Genomic DNA, 21,642 nt, shown 5'->3' with positions numbered 1-21,642 from the left:
CCTGACTACTCACTATAGAGCAGCGAGTATTGTGTTTCGCTAACCAGACCGGTGTAGCCAGGGGCGCCGGAAGCAGGGGGCAGGCGGATGCCCCCCTGCCATCAATTTTTCTGCAGATGGAGGGGCAGGGGGGGCAATGGTGCCCTTTTAAAGTCATGTAAGCTACTGCACATTTTGCAATATAACAATTTCTGCTGTTTGCTTTTAGCCTATTTATAATCTTTTATTTTTGCCTCAAAATAATATTTACGGCACAAAATTTTGCAACACAGTACAGGCCTTAAAACTCGTTTTTTTTTCGGCAGCCATCGTGGCCTACCGGAGCTCCTTCTCGGCGGCCAAATCTGCGTGCTTGGAGGCCAAAATACAAAATAAAAATAACAATAGCACAAGTAAATAAAATTAAACTTGCAACAATGCTAAAATGATCACTTAGTGTTGTTGAAGTCTGGGCCTGGGCGACGTCCTACAATAGAATCGTTGCACCACGCAGTAACTGCTTTTTCGGGATTGTAATCCAGTAGTGAGGGACCACCTAACTACACTCGCACAAGTGCCTCCAATGTGGCTGATTTTAAACAAGTTCGCCACTCCCCTAGAATTCTTTTTAGCAACGAAAAACAACGTTCGACATCTGTTGACGATGACGGCAAGGTAATAAAATAAGTATTTCAATGATGTGAAGGATATTACTATAAGAAGCATAATTTTTGCAAAATAACTTATAATCAAAATATTTTTCCCCTTGGATGTCAACTAACCTAGTTCTCCTTTTTAACAACGATTCAATGTCCTACAGCATCGAATCGACGTAAAAACGACAATATTGCCAGCCGATGTAAATTAGCACTTCGGATTAAGACTTTGTTAAAATAAACGTCGGGAATTACAAACAAGACTTACAGCGCTGGTGATCGCAAATGGATATATTCCATCAATAACAAATATTCCCGCACAATGCAACAGTGGCGATTATGACGCACTGACCTAATTTTGCGTCACTCTTTGATACTACATATTTTCGACAGTTAATCCACGATCATTCTATTGCGAAATTAAATAATAATTGGCTAGAAGAGACCGGCGGCCAAACTTGGCCGATTGAGGAGGTAGCACCGGCGGTCATTCAAGCACTACTTAGCGGCCATGGCCGCAGGCTGCTTTAAGGCTTAACAGTAGGTTACATCATTATAACATGGCATGATGCCCTTCTTTGTATACCGGACGCTTGTAGGCTATCATTACTCAATAGCCTAGATAGTGAGCTGATAGATTAGCATTATCGCTATATCTTATCTTAAAACTTGAAAAAAAATTGGCCTTTTAGTAAACAAAAGTGCCTTTTTTTGTAATCTTGCCCCCCCCAGTCAAAAATCGTTCCGGCGCCTTTGGGTGTAGCCTCCACACTAGCCAAGACTTTTCCCAAAAACATGTGTTTCTTGGAAGTCGAGTGTAGCAAGAATTGACAGTGATAGACAGCGAGCCCAGCCTCATTGGCGAAACACGTGTCTATCGCTGTCAATTCTTGCTACACTTGACTGCCGGGAAACAGCAGAATGTCTGTTATGCCTACTGAATATTGGATATGAACCTTTCTCTTTCAAATCCTCCACGAACCGAGCTTAGTGTGAAAATGTTAAAAGCTATAGAAAAATTTTATGTGCTAAAAATCTTGCCAGCATACAATGGTGGGATGGCGCAGCGGATAGAACGTTAACTTTCCGATTATGCGAACCAGCTGGTTCCACTCCCGGCTCAAGCTGGTTGTTGAAAAACACCGCTCACCCCTACCCAGGGGGTAATAAATTGGGTCGGCATAGCTGCTGAAGGAAAAACGGCCGAAAGTGATTCCCCAAAGCTCAATAACTGAGTGTGGGATCTTCACCTTCACAATGGAAAAGCGAATTCGCCTCATATTCAACGTATACCGTTTTATCTTTTTTTTATTCCAAAGCTTCTTGACTCTGGTTTTTAAACAAGATTAAGTTACAATCAGGAGTGGGCATAGTTATAAATTGGGGTGAGCAAAATGTTCAGACTGTGGGCAAAAAAATCAAAATTTTACACACTAGCGAACCTGAAAAGAGGCAAGAATCATTATTGTTTTGTTAATCTTGCAGTTGTACCTGTTCTTTCTTTTGTTAATCAGTTGATAGCAACATCTCTAGACTTGCAATAGATTGAGTTTCGCTTTTAGCAGCATGATCGTTACTTACTTCACAATTTAAATACCGACGACCTGTTTTAGCCTGATGCTGATAGTTCACTGTGGTAATAGCAGTTTGCACCAGCTTTCGGAACACAGTTTCCTAGTCATGTGCTAAGACGAGTGCTATCTCTAGACTTGTTTGACGGGTCAACGTTATCAATGCTACAAGTTAGATCAGTGACGTAACAAGAAAGAAAAGTTTAGGGGGGGCAAAAGCAACTGTTGAGAGGAAAACGTCATTCAACATATCAACATATTATAACGATATTAACACGTTGTAATAATATTAAAACAATGTTTTGGGGAGTTGCCTCCGGTGGCTGTGTCCCTGGACTAGATTTGGCCGGCGGGCTGTAGTTTATCCACCCCTCGCGCTACACTGTCCTCTGTTAGCACATTACTCGATCCCTCATTACATAGAAACTGTTTGTGTAAAGTGTCCACAAACCAATCTTCAACAAGGTTTTGCGTCGCAAGTTATTTTCACATCAATTAATTTGAAAGTTTCCTTAGAAAGTGGATGTTTGATCAAGGGTTTCTAAAGTTGTTAATCACTCGCTACTTTATGACAAAATTGGTCATTCCTCATTTTCTTATTAGCGGAAATCTGAATATCATGATAGAGCTGGCATTATCTTGATATTTTCTTCATGTTTAAAAAAATTCCGTGTTATTACAGTAATGAAACAAACTGATACAACAGAAGTTTTTGCACGTCAAGAAACATTTGCTCGAAGGATGTTTTTCATCGTTTGTAAGTTTCGTTTACCTCAACTAAAAATACCACTTCTCATGAAAAGCACGAAGGTAGAGCCGCGCTATGAGCTCATCGAAGCTTTCAGTGAAAAAATTTCAGCCTTTAGCCTCCTCGATGCTGGTAATTCCCCAGAGTAAATAACACACGTATTTGATTTTGTTTACTTTTGTCGCCTTTTGCTGCTATTCATAGTAACGTATGATAAAGTGTTGTACGGAAACTGAGGTGGTAAATTTTTGGCTCAGTAGTATTTCATTGATTAATTCCTGATACCGAATCTTCCACTGCAAATATTTGTTAACTAAGACTTCTCCAGGTCGCATTTAGTTTACATAAAAATAAATTGATATTAAACAATTGATAACCTGTCACACATTGAAGAGCTGACTTTGTATGCTGTATGGCCTCTTTGTGCCAGTGAAAAAGCGAATCTAATATGTTTAAGCCCGGATTTGCTCGGAATAAACTATGATATCATTGATCACTACGCTTGATAACTGTAAAATTTCGTTTTAGAATTAGGTTTGGAAATATTTCAATTCTGTTCATCGATGATAAACATGTAAAATGTATCAGATAAAACGATGTCAGCCAAGAAAACTCCCCTGCAGGCGCAAGTTCACCTTTTATATTGTTTGAACATACCCAGATGTTGAAACGACGAAGCAGGAAATTGTTTACGTGTCTTTGATATCTACCCAGGCAGCAAATTAACCATTTTTTACATTGATTTGCTGCCTGGGTGGATATGTGCAAAAGATCATGCTTGGATTTTTTCTGCTTGTTTAAAATTTAGATTCTTTCACAAGTTGTCTCCGTTATGTCCTAAATGTGACTTAGAATGAATTTCCAGCTAGAAAACCAGTTCTTATTACATTGATTCAACATTTGCAGGGTTGTAAAGTTCAGGTCATTGTGCCGACATAAAGGACAAAACGAATTTCGCGTTGTTGTGATTATCTAGTCACGATTCTGACAACGTTATCAGCCGCCATGGCTGTAAGCGGGTTGTCGTTTCTTTCTAATTTTTATAAAAGTTAAACGCTAAGTTTGAGTTTCTTTTTTCTACATGCAGCGATAGCGTAACTGAAAATTAGCAATAGCCTACTAGCTATACTAGCCTACCCTTCGTCATAAAATATTCCTCTTAACAACGAATTGAGGTTAAACCTTCGTCAGTCGCAGTGCAATCTCTTCCGTTGTACCAAAAAAAAAAAATAAATAAATCAAAAAAAAAAATTATTTTTATTGATTTCGTTTTGTGTTCACGTTTTTCATTTTCTTTCGTTTTCGGATACCTGATCGAAAACATTTCACTTTCAATATTTGCTTTGACGTTTCACACCACATTAAGCTAAAAATTGACCAATGTCAGGTGTTTGAGTCATCGAAAGCCTTGCTACATACTGTATGTTGAAACTCTTTCTGTTTTCAACCTTCGTGTTTGCGCTATTGGTTTCTCAAAGATAAACATTTGGCATATTTCCGGCGTGCCGCGATGTGACGCCACAACAGTGACATCATGGTCATGTGATACTGGTTAATCACCTTCCATGCAACTCCACCACAGCAGGAAAATCGTTTTTTTTTACATTGGTTCAACGTCTGCAAGAGCCGAATCAATGTAAAACGATGGATTTTGCTGCCTGGGTCAACGCTTCGGGACTTTTTATGTGCTGAGTCATTTTTACTTTCTTGTGTATCTGAGTTCGCATTTACATATTTGTCGCAAATCAGTTTCTTACGATATCGCTATAAAGGCAAATGCATATATGCATTCCATTTGCATGTACTTGTACATCCTTCCTTGTAGAAAGAATGTACGAAACTGTGTTAACTGTGAAACTGTTTCAAATAGTTCCAGATATGATGCAATGAGAATGGCAAACACAATCTACTTCAGGGAATCGCACCTTATTGAAGATGGTCGGTTTTATTCATTGGGCTTCCCCAATGAAACACCTTTCAGCAAAGCTGTAGTGGAACACTAAGCAAACAAAGCCGATGAACTGGTATCTGATGATCACACAATAAATAAATAAAGGCGATTTACAGTAAAGCGTGAACTGGTATTGCGTTCACCAAAGCATCATCAAGCACGCAATTTGAAAAGATGTTTTTCTAGGGTGAAAGCCTTAGAGATATGTAGTCCTACTGTAGGAATAAAATTGTTGGTCATTTTTACAAAGCCTTTATTGAAAGATCAAGGCAGTTGAACAAAATGTTGAAGTTGCTGCATTGACGCAGAACAAGTCACATCTACTTTATTTTCTTGAAAAATAAACCAGGCGGTAACTTTTAGAAACCAGATGCTCCCACATGCGTTTACCATATTAAAAAATTGTTCAATAAAACGTGTTTTCCAAACACTAATTATGAATTTTTTGTTCAGCATAATTTGAAAATTATTGCAATGAGTCATCATGTAATGACCAATAAAACTGAAGGGAGTTTTTTTTACAGAAATCACTGAATTCATCATCTCCCCTGCTGAATGAGCAATGGTAGGCCTATTTCTCTTCACCATAAAGATGACGAATATCCAATAAATCGGAAACTTTTATTGTTTTAGCTTGCCAAGTGTTCGCACAATTTAATGCCAAAAATGCTGTTCACTCATCGCGGAAATAACTATAGTCAAGTGTTTTACCATTTTCAAAAACTCAACAAACTGTTGTTGTGGGCGTTCGTGGGTAAACCGAAAACAAACCCAACTCAAGCCAAACCTTTTGTGGTATCTACCTAGCGAGTCATCTGTTGTTCCTTTTTGAAAAGATTGATTTTCCACCTGGGCAGGTTTGCAACCACTAGTTAAAAAATAGGTTGAAGCCATCGCAAGTGACTGCAAAGTTTTGTTGATAACATTTCCACATTTCACTTGTTTTTCAAAATTAAAAACGATCTTTCTGCAGTTAGATTTTTACCATTTACTTAGTTAGAGCATCTTAGCACTTGTTTTTTGGCAACCGGTGTCACCTTTTCTGAGTGCATTTTGTGATGTGTAGGGCCATTTTTATTTTGACCTAAAAAAAAAATTTTGACTTTATTTTTTATCAAATTTTGACTTTATTTTGACCTAACAAAATTGCTTATTTGTAGAGGCCACACTTCTTCCTTGAATTGATACCAGTTACCCAAACATAATATTTTGTCGATTTCAGACCCTAACGTGTTTAATAAAAAGGGGCTTGTTCAATAAAAGTTTGCCCTGATTGCGATGCTTGTTGTCGCTCCAATCCAGCTTGATGGCGTTTACTTTTTCTGCGGCTTTCAACAAAATACTTTTTATCGCACTTCACTATATAAACTCGCAAAAAATTGCACCTTAAATCACCCCCGGGAGTTGCATTAAATTCATCAGGAAAAGCTCGACAAATCTGTCTAACTTTTGCTGAAGACGATTTAGCTTGCTTAACCATTTTGTATTAAAGAATGTCAGTAAGCTATTCCTACAATCCAAACTGTTGATCTTCGAAAAGACCACGTTTGTGAAGACAAATGTTTTGTAAGAATAATTAAATACGTAACAATGAATAAACAATGGACAATTTGCTATAAAAGTTACTGCTGATCTGTGGGCATTGTGACATATTTCCTGCTTTTATGGGTTAATATGGTTTAATTGTGTCGCAGTTCCTGAGTTACCATGCTTCTACGAGGATTTTGACAAAAATTACTCTCAAGAAACACAAAAAGTTTGTCAAAAGCCATAATTTGACAAATTTTGACTTTCTTAAAAATTTTGACTTTATTATCAATTTTGACTTTATTTTGACCTATAAACTTCTTCGAAACAGTCCCCTAGGTGCTGAAAACAACTTTATTCTTTGATTCGTGGACAGACGAGGTCCTTAAAAAATTTTGACTTTATTGAGTTTTGCGGGCCCTAGTGATGTGAAATCTTCCACGGGATTGCAGTGGTGAAGTCATACGTTTCAACCTTCATTCGCGTATGGTGGTAACAACTAACAACCTAAATTCACGATTTATTTCCTGCTGTTATTCATCAAAATAACCTAAAAACTCTCATTGACAAATACTCTCAAACGGCAAAAATATTTCTTTTTAAAAATTGAGTAGGCCATGGCTCTGGTCAAAAGTATGCTACAAATGTTTCTTGTGTTTTTCAAAAACTGTGCGTTATTAAAGTATATTTGTTTAAGTGTTCCAAGGAGAATAAGTAATCAGAAAAAATAGTTTTAACAAATCTATAGGATTTCAACATAATTTATAAGCTTCCAACAAATGAAACCAATTCTTTGCAATAAAAATATCTCTTTCAAAACAAGATCTAGAGTTTTAAAATGCTATATTTATCCTGTTTTTCATTACAACTCTGAAACCTGGAGTATTTCAACAAAAATGGCAGAAAAGATTAATGCTTTTGAAATCTGGTGTTTCCGTAGAATGCAACGCATTTCATGGCTGGCAAAGAAAACAAATAAAGAAATTCTACACCAAGTGAACCAAACCAGAACTCTGTTAAAAAGTATGAAAACCAGACAATATAAATTTCTCGGCCATGTAATAAGAAAGCAAAAACTGGAGTATCTCTCTTTAACTGGTAAAATTTTTGGAAAGCGGGCACCTGGCAGACAAAGACAAACACATCTGGAACAATTTAACGACAAAACAGAAACAATTATCCATGGATGATTATATATTGCATGGATGCAACATATAATAGGAACATTTGGTCGAATTATTCATCTGAGGCCGTCAATGCCTGGTTCAGGCAAGGCAATTGAAGAAGAAGATAGGATTTACAATAAAAAATTACAAATTTTTTTTATTTTATTTATAAATAAGCCTTAAGCTTACACAAGGCTAATTCAAGGCTTGTTGTATTTAAATTGAGTTTTTTGTTTGTTTGTTCTTGTTTTCAATACCGAGTTGTACTAAAAACTATGATTCCATCCAACATTTTCATAAATCCATTACTGAGTGTTGTAAAAAGGAGAAAGTCTTTCTAATTTTCTGTAAAAATATTTTTTTTTACTTAATTTGAATTTAAATCTATTTTATATATTTGCTGATCAGCAAAAAAGTCAACACGCGGTTAAGGGGCTTCCTTACAAGAAAATGTCGTAATAACATCTCACGAGTTCAATGCAATCGTGCAGGAATGGCGTTGGTGAAACAAACGGCCATTGTGACCACCTAAATTGATTGTTGTTTCATAGTTGCTCTTTGCTTCAGCATGCAAACTTTTTTTGCGGAGTCAGGCCATCCTTTTTGCTTCTATTGACTACACGTTTTCATAGTTTTTAAAACTAAAAAGAGGAAATCCTTCCCTTGATTGTTGGTCCTCTTTCAGCTGGATAATTACTTTATGAGGTGTTATAAATCTTTCATCAATTAACTCTAAACTATTTACACTGGAAAGTTTTCATTTAGAAAAATTCAAAAGTTAGCACTTGCGTTAATTAAAAAGTGTCACTCGTGGGTTCTAAAGACGTTGGTTTGACGTTAATTGAGAGCATACACCAGACTGTGTTTTTGCTACACTTCTGAATTTTGTTTATTCTGATGATCCCCCTTTTAGAATGAAACGGGCTGTCAAGGTTTTAGAGATTAATATCTGTATTTAATTTATTCGCTCTGCTTGGCTTTTTGCTTGGCATTGAGCACTTTTTGTAGTATTAACAATGTTTATTGTGGAAGTTTTTTTTAAGTTGATTCAACATAGGTACCAGCACAGTAGCCATCATTATATGAAAAGATTTACTTAGGCCTACTATGCTGTATTAGCAAAGTAAAGAAAGTTAATCCAAACTGAAAAGTATTTGAGTTTACAAGAGTGAAAACAACTCTTTGGAATATGATCAGAAAAAAGGGAATCTCGCTTCCTGTAGCCTAATATTTTTTTGTTCTTAAATTTACAACCAACATGAAACAGAAGTATTAATCATAGTTAATAAACTTTTTTAAACAATTTTGCAAAACCCTTCACGGAGTGTGTTTTACTTTCGCAAACTTATTCTCGGAAACCTTTAGACTGACACGAATTTAGATCCACTCGTGTCTGAGACTCTTCCTATGACGAATTGTTTCGTTTGGACATTCGTTTCAGCGGCGGCGTTTCTCTATGACCACATTCAGAGCCATTTATGACCATCAATAAAATAATTTAGGCCTGGTTTCAAAAGGAAGATTACTACAATAAAAAGTTTATTAAAGCGAGGTGCTTTTTCACCAAAAAAGGGGCGTGTTTCTATAAATATTGTAAATGAATGCACAATAAGGATTTAGTTTAATTGATTGGTAGGTTTGAATCTTTATCCTCGGACTGAGAAACCTTCTTTGAGAACTTAACCCTGGCAGTTTCACATACTTATAGAGGCTTTGAACCACTGACGCAGGGCCGGTCACCGAGAATGGCGGAGTGAAGTTGCAAGTTAAAGGATATGTGATGCTTTCTTCAGTTCTTAGGCCGTCTGGAAAGATTTCAAGGCCCTAAAATCATTCCGGGCTTGAGTCTAAAAGTATTCCTGGACCCCCTGTCAACGTTACCACCCTCAGCGATAACCTACGATTTGTCGTATCCCAGGCAACAACGTTTGCGGACGTTGAATCATTGCAAAAAAGGACTGTTTGGTTGTCTGAGGATATGTTTCTGCACTTTTTTCGTTCTACATGGACAAAACATTCCTGAATTGCACGGAACATAACTTTATCTCGGATTGCCGACTTTTATTACATGAGATATGTGTCCGTCTTGGTCAATGCTCTATGGTGATAAAGTCGTAGGCCTATACCTGCACAATTATAATCCAGTAGCGTTGACAAAGGGGTTCAGGGAGTGCTTTTGGACCAAGGCTAGAGATGGTTTCAAGGGCCAGGAAACATTTGCAAGGGGTCCGATAACTTGAAGAAATCATCTTCTATTCTTTGCATACAGTGTGTTTTTCTGAGAGGTGTCTTGACTTGGAGCCTGTGGGTATCATTAGTACCGGGCCCAAATAATCCTCTCAACGGTTCTGATTAGCCTATATCGTCCTTGTTTATGCCTTGCAGTTGCGCTCATTTTTCCATACACTGTATTTATTACTATTATGATCCACGATTTTTTATTGAATTGTTTTTTTCCTTAGTGAAAGTTATTGCTGTGTTTTGTTGTGATTTACGATCCATGTATATAACCTGAAAGTCATTTATTTTTAAGTCGTCTGACAACACTCATTGTCATGCAGCAAACGCCAGTCAGCCATTAAACGATTTATAGGTTTTTGCTTTCACTTACTAATTCACCCTTTGAGCCCTGTAAACACTGTAGTCGCTGAGGGAAATCAAAAGATCTGTATGAACAAAACATCCCAACTTTTCAAGCATTGGGCATTGTACGTTGGTAGTTCAAAAACATACTTTAAAAAATAAACTTTGTAAAATAATAATTTTGAAAAGTTTTTAAGCTTTTAGGCATTTCACACATTTGTAAAAGGTTTTCAATTATAAAATATTTGATACAAATAAGCCTTGAAAAGCTCAAGATAGCAAAATCCCTTATTTTTACATTGATTCAGACGTACAATCAATATAAAATTACGAATTTTCTGTCTGGAGCGTTCTTCAACTTACAGTTATACAATGTGGATAGTATTAGACTGACTCACTTTTTATTTTGTCCGGTCTACGTGCTTCGAACCAGTAGACAGCAGTATCACAGCATACCATACAATCCAAACAGCGAGCGTTTCCATTTTGCATTATTAATGTTGTCCAGACGCAACTTGAATTTGGAAAATTGGCTTGTTAGAGAGAAACAAATTCTTGTGAAATGGGCTAATAAAAGTTTCTGAGTATTGTAATGCAAGTTAATTCCACTTTTATTTCATAAATAGCAGTACCAGATTACCCTAGGTGGTTTGTTACGAACTCTGGAATTCTGTGTTAGCTGTAAATTTCGATTAGGTTCACCTAATATAAACAATTTTAAGGAACACAAAAGCTTGAAAACATATTGAATGCCCTTATTAATGATTATATCCATAAATAAATAAAAAGTTAATGGGCGTGACAAGCGTTACCTTTCTGTCACCTTCGCGATATCTTTGTTGCTTTGTCTTTGGAATTGGGCTCCTGAAGTGGCCTTGCATGTAAACAATTAAAGATCCCAAATAAAACTCATGTCATCTGTTTCCTTGCTTTGGATAACCTACACACAAACGGAAAATACGTTATTGTTTAAAAAATGCCCCGTCAGATAGTTGTGTTTCCAGTTGACTTGTGGCCTAGTTTTCCAGCCAGAACAGGAAATTTCAGTTTTGTATTGGCTTCTGTTCTTCCGCGTTTTGTTCGCTATATTGATGTCATGTCTTCGTTAGACAATAACGTCTGTACGAAAGCACTACGCGGATGGGCTAAATGTTGGTCATGAGTGACAAAGTATGCTCAATTTTCCCACTGGACAACATTCATTCATAATTCCAAATCCTGAGATAGCTTCGTCATCGGATCGGGGAAATCCACACCGTGACGTATTTTGCGAACTTACGCGTAGGCAAACCAAAGAGAGAGATTTTTGTTCACAATGGAAAGAAAGCGCGCTCGTTATAAAAAGCCTGACGCTCACCCAAACACTTCATATCGGCAAAAGTAGCCAACAAACTATTGTGGATGTCTCAACAGCGTAGACAGCTCTTAATTTTAAAAAATGAACTTCGACATGAGCTTTCAAAATACAATTCTACCAGCATTCAGATCAAAATCTTGCTCTAAATTAGAGATGGAAAAATTAGAATCAGACTTAGACACACCGGTTCAAACATCTTCATCGTTGCCGTCACCAATTAGTGTGGACAATGATATCAAAAATCCCGAATCGTTATTATTTGGATCCACTTACAATTCCAGTGACTCCAAGTACACGGTAAGATATATGGTTGGTCCTACATTAGTTAAAAATTTTCCAGACAGCAAATCAGTCGTTTTTTTACATTGATTCAAATATGAAAAATGGCTGATTTGCTGTTTGGGTTTTGTTTGAGCTTCATTCTTCTGTGTGTAAACTGAATTGTTCCATTATAATCACATAAATATGCATTAATTATGACATTTTGTCCATCAGACATGACTAAAGTATTCGTATAGTTAAATGCAACAATGCCTGCTTGTATCCTAGAACTAGCCTACTGTATATGGCTTGCATGATGCATAATAAATAAGTCGCAAATAGAAATGCACATTAGCATCTTTTAAATAGTTTACCTGTAAGTTGCACACCATATAAAGGTACTGAATCACGGTATTTGTTAGATTTTTATTCAACAGAATAAAATGTTATTTTGGTATCTTCATTTTGAAATTATGTTAAAAACCTGTCACTTTTTTGGAATTTTTTTCCGGAAAGTTTCTTTCCATTTTTAAAAGGGACAAATCGGCTTAGCTTTTGCGTCAACCGAAATTTGAAAAAGCATTACGATCGTATTATGTCATTAGAATGACGCGTATACTTGTCTTAAAACCTTTGACATTTAGCACTGCTATTGGAAATGCTTTTACATAACTCAAAGGGTGGTATGACTCGTGCATTGACAAAAAAAAATAAAAGTTTTTTTTTTGGATCTGGACCCTGAATCGATTAATTTTAGTCTGAATATTTTGCCTGTGTTCCTTAGAATTTTCGTGTTTAATTTATATAATCTAGGAAATAACAAGTTACAAAAATCAATTTTAGTCATTATACAAGAACAATGCTTCTGTAGCTATTATGCACACAATGATCATTGTTAACGAATAAGTTGTGTGTATTTGCTGTAGCCTACGTCTGGCTGAAATAACTTTTCCGGGTCCCGAGGCTTGGGCACGATAGATTGACAAGGTGTAAATCTGCTTTCGTTTGAAGAATAAGTAAAGTAGAAGATCATCAATCGATATTTCATAAATCATCTTTTCTTGCAAACTTAAAGCAAACAGGCTATTTTAATCAAGTCTGTGTGTTTGTCTTTTACAACATAACGCAATTCATAGCCTATGCTATCAATTCATTTATACTTTGTGATGTAAACTGCTAACTTGGGTGCATAACACAACATGGTCTGGAATGTGGTTGATCTTTCGTTTTAGGATTCCCACAAACTTGTACAAAACTGTGGCCCTGATTGCATGATAACGCAGCGCATCGTTGACAAGCTGCTGGCAAGAATGCTTCATCTGGAGAACGAACGATCAGAGGTGATTATATATGAATGTTGCTTCTATGACCTTCTACGTCCCTAGCAATAGTGATCGTTTGAAAAAATTGAAGCAATTGGAGTAACACAACTTGGTTTCTATTATGCATGATGAGAAAAGTTGAAGGATCAAACGCTAGTCTAAACAAGTTAACTTTTAACTTTGTAATCTGGGAGTTTAGCCTTATAATGTTATACCAATCTTGTCTTCCTCACTCTCTTAATATTAGGCCTACCTGATAAATAATTTTGATACCTTAAAGCTGTAGAGCTGAATAATAACATTTTTAATAAATTTTTGTCCTAGTGAGCGACCCATGGCTATTGGTGACCCCAAAAGCAAAGCCCATGAAAAGATCCATTAGGTTGGATGGGTTATAGTTATTATCTTATTTATTGTTTATTTTTATAGGTTGGCTCGCAGTTTGATTTATCTGTAACAATATACTGATATAGCCTATTTTTCTGACATCAGCTAATATTTGCAGCTTTTGGCGGCCAACAGGTCTTGGGCGATACAATTCCAAATGATGCAAGAAAATTACGAGGGAAAAGTGAAAATTATGGAAGAAGAGCTAAAAAGGGTTAAAGAAAATGCTGAAGCAAATTCGAAATCGAAAGAGAAAAAAAACGATCAAGCGGCCCAGATCAAAATGGCAAACTCAGAAAACCAAATGAACCTTCTCTCTCATCAAGTGAGTTTTAACAGCATTATCACATCATGAATATAGATGTTTAGACAACAAACTTGACTTGTATGTCATTAAAGTATAGTAGGCTACGAGAGGTGTTTCTGACAACGTTTAGTTCCCATCAAGCTGCCTTATTTTTCAAAGTGGCCTTAAATATCTTTCACTATTTAGCAGTAGTAGAATAAAAGTCTGTCAGAAAATTCATATTTAACAAACTCTCATTCTATTCTTTCAATTTAATTCAATAATATTTTGGGCCACTTTTGAAAAATAAAGTACATTACATTTCGAAAATGTGCCAAAGATCTCAGCTTACACACACAAACTGGTTCAGAACTATTTACTTAGGCTCAAACATAAACTTAAAATAGCTGTTCAATATTTTAGGCTGATGTTTACCGCGAAGACTTCTTGGAAGAGAGGAAGGCCCGAGTACGAGCTCACGCCCAGATGGAATCTTTGAAAAATGAACTGAAGCGTGAAAGGAAGTCACGTGCCAAACTATCAGCTTATGTCCAACAATCAAACGGCCGTGACCTTACACAAGCAGATGTCAGCTAGAATAATTACAATATATTTTTTATAAAGTTTAACACAACAACGCATTAGCACTTTTGTTACGATTAGGATTGTTTAGTTGTTTTCTTATTTTCTTTGATTTGTTTTTATGCTGCAAAAACTTATATTGCAATATTTGATGTATTTTTTCTACACCAATTACGGAAATTACTTGCTTGGTGATTTGTGCTAAGAGGGCATATTTTGATAACTAGGGACTATACTTTTGATAGATGTATTTTTGGTTAGACATACAGCCAAAAAAATGTCCGATTTTTATTTAGTTTTGTAGAAGTTTGCAGATCGACCCACGCAGGCTAGGCCTACGTCCTTGTCCTGTTCATGAATAGAATATTAAACTGTATTTCTTGCACTTCATTTCACAAACAAAAGCTTGAAACTTAGCCATTTTCTTGTCAATCGTTGTTTATTGTCTGAAATTGTTTCGAGTCTCTACGTCAAGCTAACTCCAATGAGGGACGGAAATTTTGATTTTAATAAATTGATCAAGTTTTGCTAGTATGGCTTCACATACATTACCTGAAAAAAAAAAAATGTTTCCTTTCAGATGCACCACCCAGCTAGCAAAATCTGCTTTTTCAAAATTATTTAGCGCTTGCAGATGTGGAATCAATGTAAAAATGACCAATTTAGTTATTAAAACGTTTAAAATTTCAAATTTGAAGCTGTTAAAGTATTTTTCTAAATTAAATTTTTGAATTTAATTATTTGAAATTTTTCTTTATCTAAAGTTGTGTCTAAGTGTCTAAATTTGACCTTCTCGGAAGTGCCATTTCAAACTTGCTTTCAAACTGGTTGCTAGCACAGCTATAAAAACAACGTGGAGAAAAACTACGTCTTACCTTAGCGTTGTTTTTCTATTTCCCATCATTGTTAATTTTTAGTCTTAGATATTCCGAGAAAATTTCCATTTGTTTTCTATTAGTTCTGTAACTATTAACTCGGAGTTATAACGTTTTCAGTGCAAATTTCCCTTGTCACAAAATAATACTTTTTCTCTACAACTGGCTGTAACCTACCTCTATTTGATGAAATAAATGAATTAACGACTTAAATCTTTTATTAGTTTTCAAAGTTTAACAGAAAAAAAAACAGTTATTTTCTTAAGAAATTGTGCTGTCGGAATTTTTTTTGGGGTTTTGTGTATTTACCATGCAACAACTTTCACTTCAATCTACAACATTGGATATTTTGTGTAGTTTTTCACTGTGCTTCCTGTCCGACAACGTGTGCTAGTAGTATCATTGCCAGCGTCTCCGTCTTTTCCAAAGAGACATTATTTATTTGACGCACATTTTTGTTTTCTTTGTGTTGTGAAACAAGCTCAGAATAAAATTCCAAAGATTTCTATTGCGTCATTGTCGCTCGTCTATTGGTCTCGCCACTTCTTCTGTGACGTCAGCGTGAACCACAGGTTCAGAGTAATCAGGTCCTTCGGAAAGAATATACCAGATAAGATAAGAATGACATTGTTATTGAAGCATTTTAAATTTATTAGCCTTGTGTTTTATGGAAGGCTAATAACACATACATAAAAAAAAAAAAATTTATTTTAAACCGCCTTGTAGAAGGCCACAAGTAGAACAACCAAACGTGATCAAAAAACTACTACAAGCAAAATATGTAATTATACAAAGTCGGTTTGCTTGAATTGATATTGCTTTGTAAAACCAACTAGTCAGATCTTGTTGGTAACTGCTGTGAACTTGGCATGTTCTGTAAGGTAAGCTGCAATACACGAATACATTATTAAGATTTTATGCTGCACAATTAAGCATATTCTTTTTCTATAAATAAATCGAGAAGTTTAGCCTACCATGTATTTAGGCTTACATGCCATTTTATGACCAAACAGCCTATTTCAGGTTTAATGTGGTAAATGGTGCTTTGATTTATTTGCATTAGCATGTTTGCAAGACATGCAGCCGAGTATGAGCCGAGACATTTGCATGGACGATTGTTGTGGCTTTGGCTTCTGTCCAAAGGCATGTGTTTTTTAACTGTATTTCAAATCATAAAAATTCTGTGCTTTATCATGGAATCCTTGGGTTGCAAGAAGAGGCACAAACGGGCCATTGTGTAAACTAGAAATCCGCATCGGTAACCCACAAAGTGAAATTTTGTAAATTAGCTAATTCCTGTAAAGCTACGGCAGCAGACTAACCTGATTAATCAATGCTTTTCGACAATCGAGTGAACCAAGAATTGACAGCGATAGTCACGTGTTTCGTCATTTGGTGATACGATGATACATGATCCCATGACTCCAACCAGATGGGCGAAACACGTGTTTATCGCTGTCAATTCTTACTAACACTCAAAGTATATAGCTCCTTCCACACAACGGTTGATTAAAACCCAGCCAGAAGATTAATTTTTTATGCATTGATTCAATTACAATTTAATGATTAAATAATTACCCGTATGATCTCTCTGAATCAAATTGTTCTTACAAAACCGCCACCTTTATAAAGGGAAAATTTGCTGCTTATCAGCCTTCTCTTTCACTCTGTCAGTTATCAGCCTCAAGCTACTTACAATAGAAGTGCTGTCGCGACTTTTCTCTTTTTTGGGATTGTAAATTACATCGAAATAACGTCCACCAACGCTTCATTATTCTTTTCAGGTTGACGTCAGCATCAGTTAAACCAACGCGGTTAAACGCGCTCATGCGTTCAAAATCAATGAATTGATCGCAACCTTCCTATCGTACCGCCCCTCAAGGGACGAATGGTGCTGACAACTGTTGTTGTGTTGTGTAAGAATAGAATGAGGCTGTTCACCAGGCATTTAGTTAAATAGAATGATACGTTTTACTGGTGTGTGTTAAGTGTGCTGCAATCCGTTTGTCAGTCGAAATTAGGCTTTCAGCTTTAAAGTAGGCGCCGATGTCACTTAACCTCTGTTCCGGTTTCTCGATGTTATTGAAGATAAAAAGTTATATTCGTGCGATACGCAACATTGCTTAAGATTTTAAGAAGGTTATTGCTGTGTGGTTCAGCAAATTGGGGCATTGCAGGGAAAAGCAATGTTTGTCGAGAGTGGGTAGATCACAGTGGAACGTGAATCGATGTCCAGTGAACTAACAAATATGCAATAGATTGAGTTTTGCTTTTAGTAGCATGATCGTAGCTTACTTCACAATGGTAGATGCTAACAACGACCTATTTTAGCCTGTTGGCCTGATGAGGCATCAGGCTAAAACAGGTCGTTTAAATAGGTCATCTACTGTAGGCTACATTGTGAAGTAACAAATGTCGCTGTTGAAAACACTCTGAATTCTCTGCTTTTGTTTCGATAATAAGATTTATGTTGAGCTTGGGTTAAAGATTTTTCTTTATTTTAAGTGAAATTCGTCAAAAAACTGAGTATTTAAAATTATTTTTCAATTTCAAGCTATGACCTCTTTGACTTGACTATACAAACTATCCCTCTGTTGAAAGCTTTTTATTTCAGTTGGTGAAGGAGAGGTAGCTTCAAAAGTGTGTTTTGGTCGTTTGCTTGTTGGTCTAATGGTGTTAGCATGGGCGTGACTTGAAGAGGAAGCAAGGTTGTGGCAAACAGGGTTGTCAGATTAGTTGTAGCCTTCCCTTCCAGATTGCAGGTCTAGACATTTCATTTTAAGTCTAAAACAAAATATATACCATTTAATACGCAGTATAGCCTACGTTGTAAATACCGGCAACCTTGAAATGTCATTAAACGAATTAGCAAAAGCTGCCAATCAAATGTCAAAACTAACAAACGTTTCCCATGCCACAGTAAACGCAGTGCAGCATACAACAGAACAAAATCCCAATGCCCAACTAATGCAACAGATTGATCGCTTACAACATCAAATGGAACACTTGTTGGCAAGTGTGTCTAATCTTCAGCTGACCACAGCCGTCAACCTGTTAATTCCTACTAAATGCAATGAAAAAAAGGTAATTACCGAAACAATCTAGACTTGTCTAAACAATCCCAATTTGCTTCTAAAAATTATTCCAGATTCCAGACATTTTTTTTCTCTACTAGACAGTTCGTTTTGATTCCAGATCTGGAATCAATTATTCCAATCTGACAGCCCTGGTGGCAAAAGGCTTTCCAGCCAAGTGGCGTACGCAAAGGAGGGGTATGGGTTAAAAAAAACAAAAACCCATTGAGCTTGAAATTTGAAATTTTTGTATTGTTTTATGGCTTACCATAGCTTTATTTAAATGTGTCCTCTTCAATTTTTCTTAGCTTTTATGTAAATCAAGTTTTGTAAACACGTATTTGTGTTGGGATACAGCATTTATAGCCAGGAAACTACCTGCGACCAGGCCCGGATTTAGGGGAGGGCAGAGGGGGCAGTTGCCCCGGGCCCCCCGACTTTTGAAGGGCCCCCCTATGTGGAAAAAATGTGATTTTGTGTTATTTTATTCCTTTTGACCTTTAAAGTTTCTGCAAAATGCTGTGCAGTACTGGACTGATGCTACTGTAGACATAGAGATGGTTTTTACGCGCCGTAGGCTTGAAAAAATTTTTTGCACGGGGGCCCCCCGATCTAAAAGTGCCCCGGGCCCCCCATCAGCTAAATCCGGCCCTGCCTGCGACAAAACAAAAAAGTGAAAAATTGAGTAGCTGGCATCGAAATTCCTAGGTTTTATGCTTGCTTTTGTTGTTTATCAGTTTAGTACAGCTGCTTGAAGCTAAACTGTAGGCTGTTGTGAACTCCTGCTCACCACTAGCTTGAATATGCTAACCGGTCTGTTTTTCGCTGATGGCTAGCCTATTTTCAGTAGGCAACAGTTTCCAGAAAATTCTTTTCTCTTCTTTGATTTCGAAATTTCAGCAATTTGGTTTCGTTATGCGCTGAAAAGAAATATGAAATGTCAATGCATGAGAATCGTAGGTTACAAGCAGTGCTGTATTCGAGGGTATACGGCGGTATACGCAGTATACCCTCTGCTTTTTCGAGCAACTATAGTATACCCTCTGGTTTTTCCAAGCGAGTGCGTAACTGCCTATGCTATCCTTACTGATTCCTAATGTATGATGTTCTGCAAGAATTATTCAATCCATGTTATTCATTATACTTCAGTCTCGAAGTACAACTTTACCGAGAGCCAAACTTTTAATAAAATGGACTATACGAATTATTGTGAGTTTCAAGGAAAATCCGGGAGAAAAAACACAGTTGGCTTTAGCAGCGAAGGATAATTTAATGTTCAGAAATATTCCTCTGATACAAAATTCTAAAATAGTGCCAATTAACGCAAATCAATTCATTCAGAGCATTGTTAGCAGAATGCAAATGAGACTTTGCACTAATACCGACACTGACAATGCTCAGCTACTGGTTGATATTGCTAACTTGCAACCAGAAAAAATGATAGAAGGAAATTTGCGTCATGGAGAAGCAGAGGTGAGAAGAATTTGTAAACGCTTTGACATTGATGAATTACAGTCAATCCAAGGATTAAGAGACTTTAGTGAAAAAGTTGAAATTGTGCCCAATAATCTGAAGTCTCTCTTTACAGCTACTTCAACTTTACCTTGTTCAACAGCAGAATGTGAACGTAGTTTCAGTTTAATGAAAAATATTATCACAGGTTTAAGAGCATCTTTGCTCATTGATAATGTGAGCTGCTGTTTGATGCTTATTGCAATGGACCACCCGTGGCTCAATTTACCACTACAAATATGTAAGATCCTGGCTACTAAACCACCGATCAGCTAAGGATACTAGATCCCAAATTTTTAAAGAGGATAAAGATGTAGATTCCTCTCGGCAGGCTGTATTCATAGAAAAATAAACAATTTGGTATCTCTAGTCCAATTTTGATGTTTATAATTCATGTTATGGTAGAATAAAGATTAGTATTTTGCAGGTTGTGTATTATTTATCATTTTGGCAAATCTGACAGTATACCCTGTGCTTTTTTTACGAATACAGCACTGGTTACAAGGGAGAAAGTGTCAAGACAAAAATGCGTGGGATTGCGTAACAAGTGTTTATTTTAAGATCAACTGACTGCTTTCACTTAGGGGTGTTTCAAACAAGACACAACCTATTTCAAATTTTTTTGTTTGTTTGATAAATAAATAATAATTAATCGCAGGGTTTGTAGAGATTTTTATCATTTTGTCAAGCTTTCTAGACCATCTTATAGCCCTAATCATCAGCACAATGAATCAATGATAAGAGTACGTTTACTGACCTGTTATAGGCCCACTTTTGTTCCAACTGTGAACTAAATGTTTGGAAATGATTAAAATGATCTTATGAATTATTTCAAAACCCCCATGAAAAATTCCTGTGTTCGCCACTGTTTCCAGCTACAAAAATCGGTTCTCTATTACTGTACATTGACTCTGAGTAACTCGACTTCAAATTAACAAGCACTGATTTAACTTGCCATGTTTAGCAAATTATAGTTAAATTTTGTATACAATGTGAGGTGTGTGGAAGTTCACTGAAATCTTTCGGCTAACTGTCAGAAAATGACGTCAATGATTTGAAATGCATGGTAGGCCTTATGCAAAACTGGCTTACCATCAATTACTGCCCCGAATTAAAAAAAATCAACCTTGAATAAAGGACTGCTAGCCAAGCAATCACGCAAACAGTACAGTATTAACAAATAATTGTAATACCATCATCATCATCATCATTTTCAGTCTGTGAGACCCCCCTGCAGAGCGTAAGCCTTCCCCTTTTCATGCCAATTTACATGATTATGTGCTAGTTGGTACCAGTTGGTTGTATTGCATTGTTTGTCAATGTCGTCCCTCCATCTCACTTTTGGTTTTCCTTTCTTTCTTTTGGTTTCTCGTGGTGTCCATGTTGTTAATTTTTTAGTCCATCTATTGTCCTGATATCTTGCTATATGAGAAAGATATAATTGATAGCAAACGCGAGTAATACCATAGCATAAACTTAATATACGGTGTCCGACGTTTTCTTCGTAAACAGTTCTTCGTAAAGCAATTCTTCGTAGGCAATTTTTCGTAAAACAATTCTTCGTAAAGTTAATTCTTTGTAAAACAATTCTTCCCAAAGCATTTATTCGTGCATGCAATGGAGATTTGATGTATTCGAAGAAATGCTTTACGAAAAATTCTTTTACGGATTTCATTTCACCAACAACTGTTTACGAACAATTGTTTTACGAAGAATTGCTTACGAAGAATTGCTTTACGAAGAATTGTTTACGAAGAATTTGCCTATAACCTTAATATACATGATCGATTTTTATTTTTTACGAA

At 36.4% G+C, this 21,642-nt stretch overlaps 1 protein-coding gene across 1 annotated transcript; it reads left to right on the top strand.

Annotated features, from left to right (window-relative positions):
* The first annotated feature begins 11,564 nt into the window (after positions 1 to 11,564).
* On the top strand, positions 11,565 to 15,759 carry LOC145783364 (uncharacterized). The gene is made up of 4 exons (XM_082595216.1): positions 11,565 to 11,835; positions 13,032 to 13,139; positions 13,627 to 13,833; positions 14,218 to 15,759. The coding sequence occupies exons 1-4, from the start codon at positions 11,620 to 11,622 to the stop codon at positions 14,389 to 14,391; spliced, it is 705 nt and encodes a 234-aa protein (XP_082451342.1). The 5' UTR covers positions 11,565 to 11,619; the 3' UTR covers positions 14,392 to 15,759.
* Positions 15,760 to 21,642: the final 5,883 nt, after the last annotated feature.

This window comes from Aplidium turbinatum, chromosome 14 (assembly GCF_918807975.1).
Source record: "Aplidium turbinatum chromosome 14, kaAplTurb1.1, whole genome shotgun sequence".
Taxonomy (NCBI): Eukaryota; Metazoa; Chordata; class Ascidiacea; order Aplousobranchia; family Polyclinidae; genus Aplidium; species Aplidium turbinatum.
This window is presented reverse-complemented; position numbering and strand designations above follow the sequence as displayed.

What these genes read in the sequence shown, in the direction of transcription:
- LOC145783364 (XM_082595216.1), top strand. Translation starts at nt 11,620, where the DNA reads ATGAACTTCGACATGAGCTTTCAAAATACAATTCTACCAGCATTCAGA. An exon ending in CCAGTGACTCCAAGTACACG is followed by an intron (nt 11,836 to 13,031) that starts GTAAGATATATG and finishes CTTTCGTTTTAG; the next exon opens with GATTCCCACAAACTTGTACA. An exon ending in TGAACCTTCTCTCTCATCAA is followed by an intron (nt 13,834 to 14,217) that starts GTGAGTTTTAAC and finishes TCAATATTTTAG; the next exon opens with GCTGATGTTTACCGCGAAGA.